The sequence below is a fragment of the Drosophila miranda genome, chromosome XL (genome assembly GCF_003369915.1).
Source record: "Drosophila miranda strain MSH22 chromosome XL, D.miranda_PacBio2.1, whole genome shotgun sequence".
NCBI lineage: Eukaryota > Metazoa > Arthropoda > Insecta > Diptera > Drosophilidae > Drosophila > Drosophila miranda.
In genome coordinates this window covers 23,917,191-23,930,396 of record NC_046673.1, presented here as the reverse complement: position 1 = coordinate 23,930,396, position 13,206 = coordinate 23,917,191, and the positions used below count along the sequence as shown (strand labels likewise).

At 51.2% G+C, this 13,206-nt stretch overlaps 1 protein-coding gene across 1 annotated transcript; it reads left to right on the top strand.

The window, feature by feature from the left end:
• Window positions 1-1,982: 1,982 nt before the first annotated feature.
• LOC108151618 lies at window positions 1,983-3,183 on the top strand. Its single transcript, XM_017280319.2, has 3 exons — window positions 1,983-2,068; window positions 2,270-2,744; window positions 2,805-3,183. Exons 1-3 carry the CDS (start codon window positions 2,057-2,059, stop codon window positions 3,110-3,112), a joined length of 795 nt encoding a protein of 264 aa, XP_017135808.1. The 5' UTR covers window positions 1,983-2,056; the 3' UTR covers window positions 3,113-3,183.
• Window positions 3,184-13,206: the final 10,023 nt, after the last annotated feature.

Below are 13,206 nucleotides of genomic sequence, written 5' to 3'. Positions count from 1 at the left end.
GCAATGGGAATGGGAATCGATTACGGGAATTGCGAATAAATTACAGCCCGAATAATTATGTGCTCGGACAAAATCGATTACCATATTGGCAGGTTGTGTTCTATCAATGCCTCCGTTTGTACCTACTATGAGGGTCTGTCTCTGTCGGGATGGTATCTGAACATCTTATATCTTATATATCAGGCAAGAGCAGATTCAAGGAGCAGCTTCAAATTCAACTAATGAGTCCTTGAGCGGAATTGTGTCTCCTTTAGAGCTCGGCTGGCTGCAACTTTATTCATTTTTCATACTGTCAGAACAGCAAGAACCCCTGGCAAGGCAGGGCAGGGTGTGGGCAGGGCGTGGGCGTGTCAGAAATTATGTTGATTGTTTGCTTTAGCCAAGGAAATAATTAAGCAAGACGAGGCACAAGCACAGGCAGCACAGACAGCACAGACAGCAGACAGGAGGCAGGATTCCACGGAGACAAGGAGACAAGGAGCCGTCGCAGAGACTCCGTCGCACTTGGCGCCAAGTCAAAAATATATGTATGCATTTTCTCGGGATAAATTTCCCGGAGAGCAGGAGCCGGAGCAGGAGCCGGAGCCGGAGCAGGAGCAGGCGGCAAAAAACCAAACCCAAATCCAAATTGTCAACAGCTTTTTGTGCGTCGGCTCCTGTGTGTGTGTGTTTTTTTTTGTTGGGAAAACTTAATCTAATTAGGGGGCTACTTGGAGCTGAAGTTTTGATTTACATTTTGGGGCTGCCAGGAAATCGCAGACCGAGTGGAAATTAGCCGGAAAGGGACACCGACACCGACACCGACACCGAGCCAGCTCTGACCCAAAAGCTGCATCAATTTCCGCTTAAATCGTTGACGATATTCCTGGCATTCCTAAACGTTCCTGGCAAATCCAATTGAAGTTATTCGAATATGTGCGGCGTATATCGTATTTGGGGTTCGATTGCAGTTCGATTTGGGGTTGATTTCATCGCATCAGAACCAGAGCCAGAGCCAAAGCCAATTCTAATTCCAATTCCATTTTACACATGCTTCATTTGGTGATTGGAAATTCGTTTTCGGCCCACAACCGACCACATTGTTTAATACTCGTTGAATTTTATTCATTTATTTCGCTAAATTTGGAAACGACACAGCCATTCAGCGCTACAGCGCTACAGCTCTGAGGGATCCTTTGTCCTTTCGAATCTTTTGTTTGGCCAAACGGGCAAATATTTAACAAATGAGAAGAGGGAGGGCGGAACAGAACGGAACGGAACAGTCCGCTCGCTTGATAAGAGCGATAAGCCTCGTCTCGCCATGCGGCCATGAATAAATTAGTTTGCCACTAGGCACGTCCCCGCACCTACCGCACCGCCCGCACAGCCCCCCCCCCCCCCATCAAACGCCATCATTCCTTGGGGATACTATACCCAGCAGACTGGAACATCAAGTACGCGCTATATAAGGCAACGATTCCCTGCCTCCGTTGCACCAATGAGGCACCAATGGCAGAAGCCAGGAAGAACTCATCCATAATCGAGTCCAAACGGAATCGTTGCATGAGCTTTTGGGAGATCTGTTGTAGCTACTATCGGTATAATCAGTCGATCGGACACACTGTTTCTGCATCTCGATTGAATGCGAAATGCAAATCTGATGATAAATGTATATTGCATTTGTATTTTGTGCTTTTGGAGAGATCTAGATCATTTGGAACCATCTGTCATTTGCAACTCCCTTCCCCCTGGAATCACAATTTAAAGCAAATTTGCTCGCAGAAGTTGGCTGTGGAACTATTTGTCGAGCCCTCAGTTTTGTCTAGCTCCAGATTTTCTCATTGTGTAATCGAGAGTTGTACGGCTCACATCGTTGTGATATTTTTGCGCAGTCGCACAAGTCGAAGTGGACCTCTTCCTCGCCTTCGCCCTCGCCTTCGCCTTCGCCCTCGCCTTCGCCATCGCCTTCGCCTTCGCCATCGCCATCGCCATCGCCTTCGCCTTCGCCCTCGCCCTCGCCCTCGCCCTCTTCCTCGCCCATTGGTGGCAGCCTTGCGCCGAAGTGTCCGTGATCGAAATGGAGTTCTGGGTATGTACCGAAAAGTGAACCTTCGATGAACCAGCTCGTGGGTTCCCCGTGGGTGTCTTAAAAGTTGTAAAATGCTTGCAATTCATTTTTGCACCATTTTTACATTCCTGTCACCGAAAGCAAAGCCTACTTCATGTTTAAAATAGGACTTGAGTATTCTTTGTTGTTTTCAATTTCAATCTTACTTGAGCAATCTCCTAGCCCGTCAACGTCAACAACCATAAGGAGAATGGTCCAGGTCCAGGTCCAGGTCAAGATCCAGGTCAAGGTCAAGGACCACAGCCATACACACTGCCGGTGTGGCTCGCCCTGGCTATGGGCCTGATGGGCCTGTTCAGCTTGCACTACGCCAGCATTCTGCGAAGAGTGTTCATCAGAGGCATCATGTTCGTGGTCAGTGTCATCTGTGTCGTCCTTTGCTCGGTGATCCGCTGCACTCCATGCCCAGTCGAAGTGAAGGAGTGGCTGGACGCGATGTTGGAAGAGCCTTGGCTGACTATCCACGACGTGCAGGCAACTCAGCGTGCAATGCGCCGAGCAATCAAGCAATGCATCGCCACTGCAACCTATGTGATGTGGAAGACGTCGCGTCTACTGCCAGCAATCCGTGTGGCTTGCCCTCGTAAGCTGCACGTGCTCTGCTCGGCCATCGGTTTGCCACTACTCACGAAGATCTGTAAGTCCACAGTCCGCAGCAGAGAGCCAGCCCTCTAATCTTGCCGGACTCCTTTTCCAGTATACGCTAGAGCCTTTGTAGCAGAAGCCCTGGCCAATCGAGTTCACGCCGCGTGGCGCGGCATCCGTAACCAGATCTCGAACCGACTACAACTGAATCGATTCTCTGACTCTGTCCAGTCTGGTGCAGCGGATCCATCCAGCGAGGCGTCCCACAATGAACGCAAGCAATCCCCAACTGTGCCGCCAGAAGAACTGAATGGGGAATCAACTGTGCCACACTTCCTCGATGAAAGCATCGAAACCTATGATGAATTCGTTAAAAATTTTAAGAAGGGCTGTTTGGAGACGCATGTTAAATGTATTTAATGTTTATTTTGTTTCGTTTTTGTTTCCAGCCCAAAGAGCTGATGTTTGTTTATTAAATTGATTATTGTTTAAATGAACATTCTGTGGAAATCCTTCGTTCCCTTTGGGGGATGCAAGGTCGCAGCATACTTTCCGCCATTCGAGTGTTGAAGACTTTTCGGCTTTAAATTGAATTAAAGCTGCCTGCGGAGGCAGCGCGACTTGGGCGCGATAAAAGTCGCGCGCCCAGAACGTGACAAACGACGAGGCTGTTAAAGTCGCAGGCAAACAAAGGACCAGAGCGGAGCAGAGCAGACCTCTGGCTGTATGGGCGGTGCGAGGTGTCGGGTGTGTTATGGTTGGGGCGACTCAGAGTCGGCGTTTACATTTTGGGGGGCCCAGTTCAACCTTCGTCTGGGGCTGGGACAGGGGCTTGGGCTTGGGCTTGGGCTTGGGCTTGGGCCTGGGCTTGGCAGTTGTTAATCATTAAAGCCGCCTTCGGGGAGTGGCCCAAGATTTTGGTCAGATTTATTCATTAGCCGTGGGGAATCGGCACGGACCACGGGAGGAGCATTAAATATTTAGGCAGTAGTCGTTCGTCCGTGGGAGACGAGACCGAAATCGAATCGAAGGCGGGGAAGGAGGGGAAGGAGGAGCAGCAGGAGGAAAAGGAAGTGGCAGGAAAATGGAGATGAAGATGGAAAAGGCTGTTGGCTGGTGACTGGTGACACCCCACCCCCACTCCCACTCCCACCCGCCGAAGCCCTTTTCTTCCTGCAATTTGCACTCAATTGCAATTTCCGCTTGGCGCTGCCATTTGCTACGTGCATCCCCCTCCCATTCCCTCCCCCACGCCTACGTGCTGAGGGTGGCGAAAACGCGCAGAAATTTGTTTTGCCATTTTGTTTAGTTGTTAGTTGTCCCCCACTCCTGCTCCGCCCCTGCCGTGGGGCGGGGAGGCATGGCGGTTTCTTTCCTTTTTTAAATATCAATATAAAACGTGACAGAATGGACTTTTCCCTGCACTGAAATTCGGCGGCAAGAGGGCGGTGGTGCGGTGGGACGGTGTGGCGGTGGTGCGGTGGGACGGTGTGGCGGTAGCACGGCCCCATTTAAAGCGTTAAGCAAATCTTGGGACCGGGGAGGAGTATTTCCGTAAGCGGTTTAACTGCTCGGAACGTTGGCCAGGCATAAGTAGGGGCCGCACACGCATTATAATCCGTTTAGAGATGCGTGTGGGAGCCGACAGCTGCAGCAACATAATATACGAATTCCCAGCCTACTTGCCACTTGCCACTTGCCATTTGCCACTCGCCACTGACTTCAGGCAACACCTTCTTTCGCCCGTGGCATTGACGATTTCTGATTATGATTCAAAGATTATTATCACCAAAGTTACAGTTGAGTAAGGAGAAGGAGAGCCTTGTGGAGGAACGTTTCGTGCAAGGCCTAGGCCTATGGGTCGAAATCTGCCCAACAGCGGGGACAATGTCCCAAAAGGGAATGCATTTGCGAGTACCCCAGTACAAAGCCATAAGCCCAAAGGAAGTTTGAGTCAGATGCAGGAACTCCCCCATTTGGTCGGACTCCAGGGAAAACCGAATAGAGTGCCATAGATACTCCCATCCCATTCAGTAGGCTTGGCTGTCCCGGTCGAGTCTATTCATTGATTTTACATTGTGCCACTAACCTGACAACATTTCACAAAATGTCACTGCCGAACAAACACACAGACAAGGCCCGGCCGCAGCCGCAGCGACAGCCCCAGCACCAGACGGAGGTCATGGACCAGTTTAGGGACAAGATGAAGGAGGAGTTGAAGAAGGAGATCACGGCAGAGCTCAGGAAAGAGGTCAAGGAAGAGATCATGGTCGAATGGAGAGCAAGGAAGCAAAACAAACAGAGTCCGGAGCCTGAAAGGGACTCCTTGTTCGAGACGGTCAAGGAGCAGACGGTGCCACTGGTCGATCAGGAAAAGCAGCCCCCCAACCAGATAGACGCCAAGACGGCGGCTGAGAAGGAGATCATTATCGAGAAGCAGCAGCAGCAGCAGCCCAATATGATGGACGAGTTCATGGCGGAACTGATCGCGAAACTGAGCAAGCCGATCCCACCCTTTGACCCAATGGCCGAGAAAAATAAGCAGCCGAAGATGGAGTGCGATTGCCCGATCGACAGCAAAAAGGAGGTGAAGGTGATGGAGGACCTGTTCGATAAGATGACCAAACGGATCTTGGAGGAGTTCGTGCTCGAGAAGAAAGGGCTCCAGGAGGACCCCAAGGCCGAGCTTAAGAAAGAGCCCCTGGTCGAGGGCGTGAAGGAGCTCAAGGAAGCCATGTTTGAGAAGATAATGAACCGACAGGAGGAGACCACCTCGATCGAGAGCAATAGGCCGCAGCAGAAGGACACGAAGCAGATCGAGAACCCCGAACTGGAGAACGATTTCCAGGCGTTGATGGCCGATAGTCATGATAAACAGCTGAAGACAGAGCACGCGCCCATGGTCCACAACCTGAAGGAGCTGCAGGTGCAGCCGAAGATTCAGATGGAAAAGCTTACCAAGGAGTTCCGTGCGGACTTGGCCCTGGGCATAAAGCACAGGCAACTGATCAAGGAGGAGCAGCAGGCCAGGCAGCAGATTATCGATCAAGAAAGCAATAAAGTGACTGGACTCAAGGCGGCAATCGATTCCACAAAGCAAATCAAGGAGGACTCGCACTCGGTCCCGGACCCGGACCCGGACCCCTTGACCAAAAAGCAGAAGCAGGAACAGGAGCAGGAGCAGAAGCAGGAGCAGAGGCAGGAACAGAAGCAGATGCAGGTCGAGCAGACAGGACAGAAGCACATTTCGCTGGAGGCCATGAACCAGAGAAAGCTGGAGATCCAGAATGGAATGATGCTGGAAAACATTCGCACGATGTTCGTCAAGCTGTCGAAGAACTGCTTCCGCAACTGCCTCCACAACTTGTCCACGTCGCTGGATGCCCGGGAGCGGGCCTGCATCAGCGACTGCATGAACACCTACTTAGACTCGTACCGTCTGGTCAACCGCGCCTTCGTCAGTCGCATCCACGCGGAGCACAAGAAGCGCATGGAGCAGCGCCAGGAGCAGCTCTCAATGAGCAGCCACCAGGAGACGGAAGATTGATTATACGACAAATTGTTGCTGATGTGTTGTTATTGTTTTTACCTACTGTTTTGGAATTTATAAATACATGAAATTGTGTGTGTGGGCACTCGAAAGTTCTGTTCTGTTTTCTGTTTTCAGTTTTGTTTAAAAGTGAAGAGCGAATGATGGTGCCATTATTATTCCCCTGGGACGGGAATGGGGGCCTGTCTGTCTGTTCGAATGAGTTTTCAGGCAGAAGTTGATTCCGTTTATGACGGCTCTCCAGCTGAGAAACGGTTTGCTGGCATTGGAATCCGGTTAACATCATGAACTGTTCTGTTCTCTGCTTCCCATCAGGGGCCCATCATCATCGCCAGACAGGGGCTGTGCGGATGATGGCGAGTGGCATGTGGGATGTGGCATTGGGCGGCCGGGGTCAAGGGGTCGTTGCTTCTCCAGTTTTCGGTAAATACACTGCTCTGCCTTTGAGGCTGCTGCTGCTGCTGCTGCTGCTGCGGCTACGGCTGGCTGAATAGCAGGCCGCTGAATAGCGGCAGCCTCTGGTTCGCATTAGTGACGTCGGTCCATCATCTATGGCCCCATCCAGCCAGCCGTCTGCACATTCTCCATTATCCGTTCTCCATTCTCCATTCTCCATGGCTCCGCTCTGTGCTTTTTTGCATTCAGGATGCGTGGATGCTAGATTTGGTTTCAGTCCCTTTCCCTATTTAGCTTTCCCCTTTCGCCATCGCATTGAGCGAATGCTTTTTGTCCATGTCCATGTCCTGGGCCTGTGGTCCCCTTCTGGTCCCGTGGACTGGTGACTGCTTTATGAATGCATAATTTTATTATGCACAAATTCTATTTACATTCTATTTCACGTCGAGTGAAGCGGTTCATGAAGCCAGGCCCGGACCGCGGGTCGCTCCGGCAGTTCCAGCGGTGCACCTGGGGCCCGGCCAGCCACACGTTGGGAACTCCTCGACGGCATCTCGCAGGCGGATTTCATTGTAATTAATATTTGCATTTCAATTGCATTTTGGCCGCCCTCTAAGCCCACAGGCACACAGGCTTTCTAGCCCACACAATTATCACATATGGCGGGGCATTGATTAAACATTTAGCGGCGCATCGCTTCCAAAAGTATTTGCGAGGACTCCGTCCTGCGTCCTGCCTCTCTCTGTCTCTCTGTCTCTATCTCTGTCTCTGTCTGGCTAATTTTGGGGGCTGACATGGGCACCTCTAATAAGGGGGAGGCTGGATCTGTGGGATCTGCTGTTTATTGGGTCTGCCAACCGAAAGTCAGCCAAATGGAAACCTCAACAGAGCTTGGGCCAGAGGATTAGGGCAGGGATTGCGTTTGGGGCTCGGAGTTTGAGTTTTTGGGTACCCGGACATTGGCATCTGGTTATGGCACCAGGCGATGATTGCTTCCCCCAGAGCGACATCAGCATCGGCATCGGCATCGACATTGACATGGTCCAGTGCCTATAAATCAACAGCTGCAGCAGTTTTTTCCACCAGGAGCTGGGGAGCTGGGAGCTGTGAGTGAGTGGAGGCTGGCAGTGGTGCGAGCTGAAATCTTTTCAAGTGGTCAACGGACACAAATCCCACGAACCCGGGGCCCGCATCCTTGTGCCTTGTGCCTTGTACCTTTGCGGTTGAATTAAGGCAAACAAAGGGGCAACCGGGCGAGCTCTTACGAGTGTATGGCTCTCTGGCTCTCTGGCTCTCTCTGGTGGATGGAGGTGCAGCGGTGGCAGGGCTTTGCTTAGATTACGCATACGCCGTGTTGTCCCCCAAGTGCGAGGACGAGTGCAAGTTCCCCCCAGTCCTCGCTATCTCGACTCTGAATGAGGTCGAGAAAAGAAAGTGCAACACACATGAGGAAAGAGGAAAGAGAGAAGCACAAAAACGAAAAAGGGCAAACGCAAAATGTAAATGGGCTTTGCTTTTCACAAAATGAATATTAAATTGCATGGAGGGGACGGGGCTTGGGATGGGGAAGTGGAGTGGAGTGCAGCTTAGCCCAGAGTGTTAGACATGTCTGAGCCTTTAACATTAACATGCAGGCATCCCAGTCCCTATCCCCATCCGCCTTTCTCTCTCTCTCTCTCTCTCCCGCCCCTCTATAGAGACCTCTTCATGCCCTGCCATTTGTGTGATTTGATTTTCGCAGCTTGCAACGTGCAGCATGCAGCGTGGCACTTGTAGATATGTATCTCTCTCTCTCAGTGTCAATGGGGGCTCGGCTCTCCTTTGAAGATGCATGTGCATCGAGTGCGAGTAGAAGTGCATCTGATCTATGGCTTTCCATCTAGTGCCAGCCTCTATCGGAACTCTATTTCTGTCTGTCATCGTTATCATCGTCGTTTCCATTCCGAAAATCTTAATCCCAATTAGACTTTCACCTCTCTAGACCCACAACTAATTAGCATTGGGGGAAAATCTCGGATATCCTCCTTCGCTGCAGCGAATCTGCTTAAGCAGACGAGGAAATTCTGGCTCATTTCCCCCCTGCCGCCCTGCCACCCCGCCACCCTGCCTTGCTGCCGCACACAGCACAAAGATTGCCTGGCATGGAAATTTGCTGTCATTTCAGGGACTAACCCTGCCGCACTGCACCGCACCGCACCGCACCGCACCGCCCTCTCATATATGACATGGCATATGCATTGTTTTCAAAATGATTTGCGGTTCTAATTTTTCGCACAGAGAGACACACACAACGGAGGAGGCAGGGAGGCTGGGAGGCTGGGAGTGGGAGAAAGTTATGCATGGTTGCCATACTTTGTCGTCCTTGTCGTCGTTTCTTATTTCTGTGGCTTTCGCTGCACAACTTGAACAGGCTCTGAAACGGGTCCCTGAGTCTCAGTCTGCTGCCTCCTCTCTGCCTCTCTGCCTCTCTAGCGACAAAGTATGCTGCAAGTACAAGTAAAATGCCGCCACAAACCGCATGCTGCTTCACTCTGCTCAACTATTGCGTCTTCTCTGGTGCTCTGCTGCTCTGCTGCTCTTGCTCCTTCGAATGCTCTGTGCAGTGCTCCTCGTGGAGCTCTTCTGCTCATTTTGTGTGTGTGGCGCCTAAAAACAAAGCTCAAAACCGTCGCTTGGTTCAACATTTCAACTGCTTGGAAATTTATTCATTCCCCTGCTCAAATGCTCAAATGCCTTGGCCCCTGTCTAGCATCTTCCATCTTCCATCTACCATTTCCATCTTCATTTGTCTGTCGTTTTGTATTTGAGCATTTCGGTATTTGAGTTTTTCCCCACTCCCTTTGCCCTCCCTCCTCCTAAATGCCACAACAGGCAGCACAGAGGCAGCACAGAAGCAGCACAGAGGCAGCACGGCACCCGAAAACTTATTCTCCGAGTCTCTGCTCGGGCAAATACAAATGTAAGTAAATTTTTAATTGAAACTCTTATGGAGAACAGAACTCACACGGAAATGTTGTCACTGCCAGGCGAAATTTGATAATTCAAATGGCAGAGTGTTTAATATTTGATGTTCTTCCCCCACCCTAGCCCTCCTCTAACTCTGTCCTCCCTGTCTCTGCCGCTGTCTCCGCCTCTGCCCCTGCCCCTGCCTCTGCCACTGGTCTCTGGTTGTGGGCCACAAATTTAATTTCATTTGTCGAAATCAATTAAAATTCCTTTCAAAATGTATCACCTACAGAAACGGACGATTTACGATTTTCGACTTACGGAGAACTGAACCTCAAGCAATGTCCCTGTTTTGGATGCCGTTTGGACGCCGTCCTGTCGTCCCCGGATCGCAGGAGTGCATCAATTACTTGGCCAAAAACTTCGACTCTATTCCAATGAAAAGTTTCTGTCGCCGGCCTGCTCGAGGCTCGAGGCTTCCCAAAGAACCAAAAGTTGAGGTAAGTTGTGTACTGAAGTTAAAAGTTTCTGTGTGCCACGCCACGCCACGCCACGCCGCAAAATGCAGTCCAAGGAGTGATACAGGGAGAGAGAGAGACAGGGCAGGGCAGGGCAGGGAAGGGCAGGGCTGGCGTCTGCATGGATGGCGCAGGACAAATATTTTTCAACAACTTTCCAATGTTTTCGGAAGGCAGGCAGCCAGGCAGAGCCGGGCATCGAATCCCCACTAAATTTACGTGTTCCGTTCAAGCCGAAATCAAAGAAATTCTGCCAGCGGAGTGGCTGCACTCGACAAAATTTGTGTCCCTTCTGGAGGAGAAGAGAGTGTCCCACAAGCCACCCAAAAGACGTGGCACAGTTTTTCTCCCAGTGCACAGAGAGAGAGTGCAGTTTGTTTTGTAAATTTTTTGGCCCTGTCGTGGGTTGCCCACCCACGCTCTTCATTTAACCATCGGCTCAGGCCAGGGCCAAAATCAGGGCTTCTGTCTGTCCCGAGCGGTTGTTGTGTGTTGTGTGTTGTGTTGCACTGCTGATTTATCTGGTGAACGCGCCAAATGCGTGTAAACATGAGTCCTGGAGCCGCCACTCGATTTGGCCGCTGCAGCGCGCTGTTTGATGCTGCCCCAATAAGTAGGCAATGGATTTTTGCCCCAGCGGCATTCCACTCGATTGAGAATGTTTTGTGGCCGTGTGTGCGTGCGTGTGTGGGTGTGGGTGTACTGTCACTCTCCAGTATCTATCTCTCCATCTATGCACACCCGTACACCCCACTAATGGCCACAAATTAAAGACTTTGTTCGGACAAAAGCTTAACTTTCATTAATCGCAGCAAATGTCAGCGCGCACAGATTTTCCGCAGAGAGGCAGGAGGGGCAGGGAGGGTGGAGTGTACTACAAACTATCAAAATAAATAACAGAACGTGACGGCCACGTAACGTGCCACATTCTCCGGCCCGACCCGGCCCGGCCCGGCCCTCACTCGTGTTGCCACGCCACACAATTGGCACACACAAACGAAACTTTTCAGCCACGAAAATTGCACATAAAACTTAATTAGTTTTTTCTCTCTCTGTTTCGGGTCTGTTGGGGCCTGTTGTTTGTTGCAGCCGCCACTGTTTGTCTTTGTCTATGTATGGGCGAGCGGCTCCTCCCCTGCCTCCTGCCCTGCCTCCTACCCTGCCTCCTCTGTGTGCGTGTGTGCTTCGTGCCGCTTGGTCATTTTTATCATTTGCACTTAATTAATTAAGTTGTAGCATTTTTATTGCCCAACAGCAACAAGAACTACCAGCCGCTGGATGGGGGGGATGGGAGATAACTGCCACATCCTCGTACACGCTTCATGGGGCGAACACACGTTCCGAAGAATGTCCTTAGGAAATACCGACTCTTAAAGAATTCCATCGCAGCGAGAGAGCAGAGATTGATTGGATTCTCTGGGTTCTCTGGGGTCTGTTTCCCGGCCTCCTGCGGTTCATTCTTTCGCTCATCCGTATCCTTATGCGATGTACTCCCCGCTTGCCCTCGGGTCCAGGTAGAATCCAATCCATAATTGGATTTGCCGAGGGGCAGACCAAACAGAGACAGGCACAAATATTTATGGATATAGAGGGAGGCACGGTATGTGGCATGCGGCATGTGGCATGTAAGTAGATATAAAAAATTGATCAACTTAGGGACGCCATCGACTGTCGTTTATAAAGATTGCCGTAAGCATAAAAATTAATAGCCAGGAGATGCCTGGCGAAATGGAAAGGGAGCATGTTTTTCTCCATTGAAATGGGCATGGTGGGGCGGGAGGCGGGAGGCGGGGCAAGAGCCTGTTGTCGACCTGGTCGTCTGCTTCAAGTACGTGTAATATCAATAAAATTAAGCCCAGACAAGGGGCCCAGAGTGAAAGCAGAGCGAGAGCCAGGGCGAGAGCCAGAGCCAGAGCCTTGCGTGCAATCATAAAAACGCGACAGTGCCAAACAATAAGCTGAAAGCCTCTTACATGTATCTTTATGCCCCATGCCCCATGCCCCATGCCTCCTGCCTCATGCCTCATGCTCTCACTCTGGCCGCCCGCCGCCGCCGCCGTGTCGCTTCTAATGCGACTTGAAAAGTCAACGACATCCGGGGCCCTGAACAGCGGCACGAGGTGGGGTGTCGAGGAGGCCTAGAGAGGGAAAGGCTTCTAAATGCGGCGCGTCATTGTTTTGCCCTGAAGGAGCTTCAAGCTGAAATCCAAACCAGAACCTCGAACCCAGAGCCCACAGCCCAGAGCCCGCTCTGCCATGCTGCAAGTGCCAACGCAGTTGTAGTCCTGTCTTCGTCCGCTTATGTGGGATACACAGTGGGGCAAGTGCCAGCTAAACGGACGACTGCCACAGGATCACGGCACAAGTAATGGCAACATCCTCAAAGGATCTAAAGCCCCAGGGAGCCATCTACCTCCTGTTGTCCTTCGAACTTCTGCATTGAACGCCCAAGCACGTTATGGAAATTCTTGCTTTTCCTTGCCCCAGAAATGGGTATTTATCAGGAGCATGTACTGATGAAAGTGATCTTTAATCGACACATCTCAGCCATGGATGAGGCACCACTGTAAGCCACTGGCAGCGCTGTTGCTGCTGCTGTTGTTGTTGTTGTTGTGGGGTGAAGTGCTGCTTAAATATGAAAAACTAACTCGCAGCTGCTTTCCACATTTTCCTGCACTTGACACTAAATTCACTTTGGCCAAGTAGGTGCTTCGTGCACTTGAGGCGCACTTTCGCTTGACAACCAGCAACCGGCGAACGCATCCTGACTCCTGCCTCCTGGATCCTGGCTACTGGCTCCTGCCGCCTGCCTCCCGGCGACTGCCTGAGCTTCGGTGTGTGGTGTCGCTTGGAGGAGTGCTTCGGTTCGGTTGCACTGTTGCATGTGAGCATTGGGTGGCCCTCTTCAGGTCCTCCTCTCATCCAGCCAGGTGCACAATGTTGCAACGTACGTACGTACGTACGTAAATATATTTATTTTATTACTTAAATAAATTACAAAATGGTAGTCGGTTAACCAGAGCCAAAGCCAAAGCCAAAGCCAAATGGCCACCCAGGGCTGTCACACAGACACAGACACAGGCGCAGCACCAGAGCCAGAACCA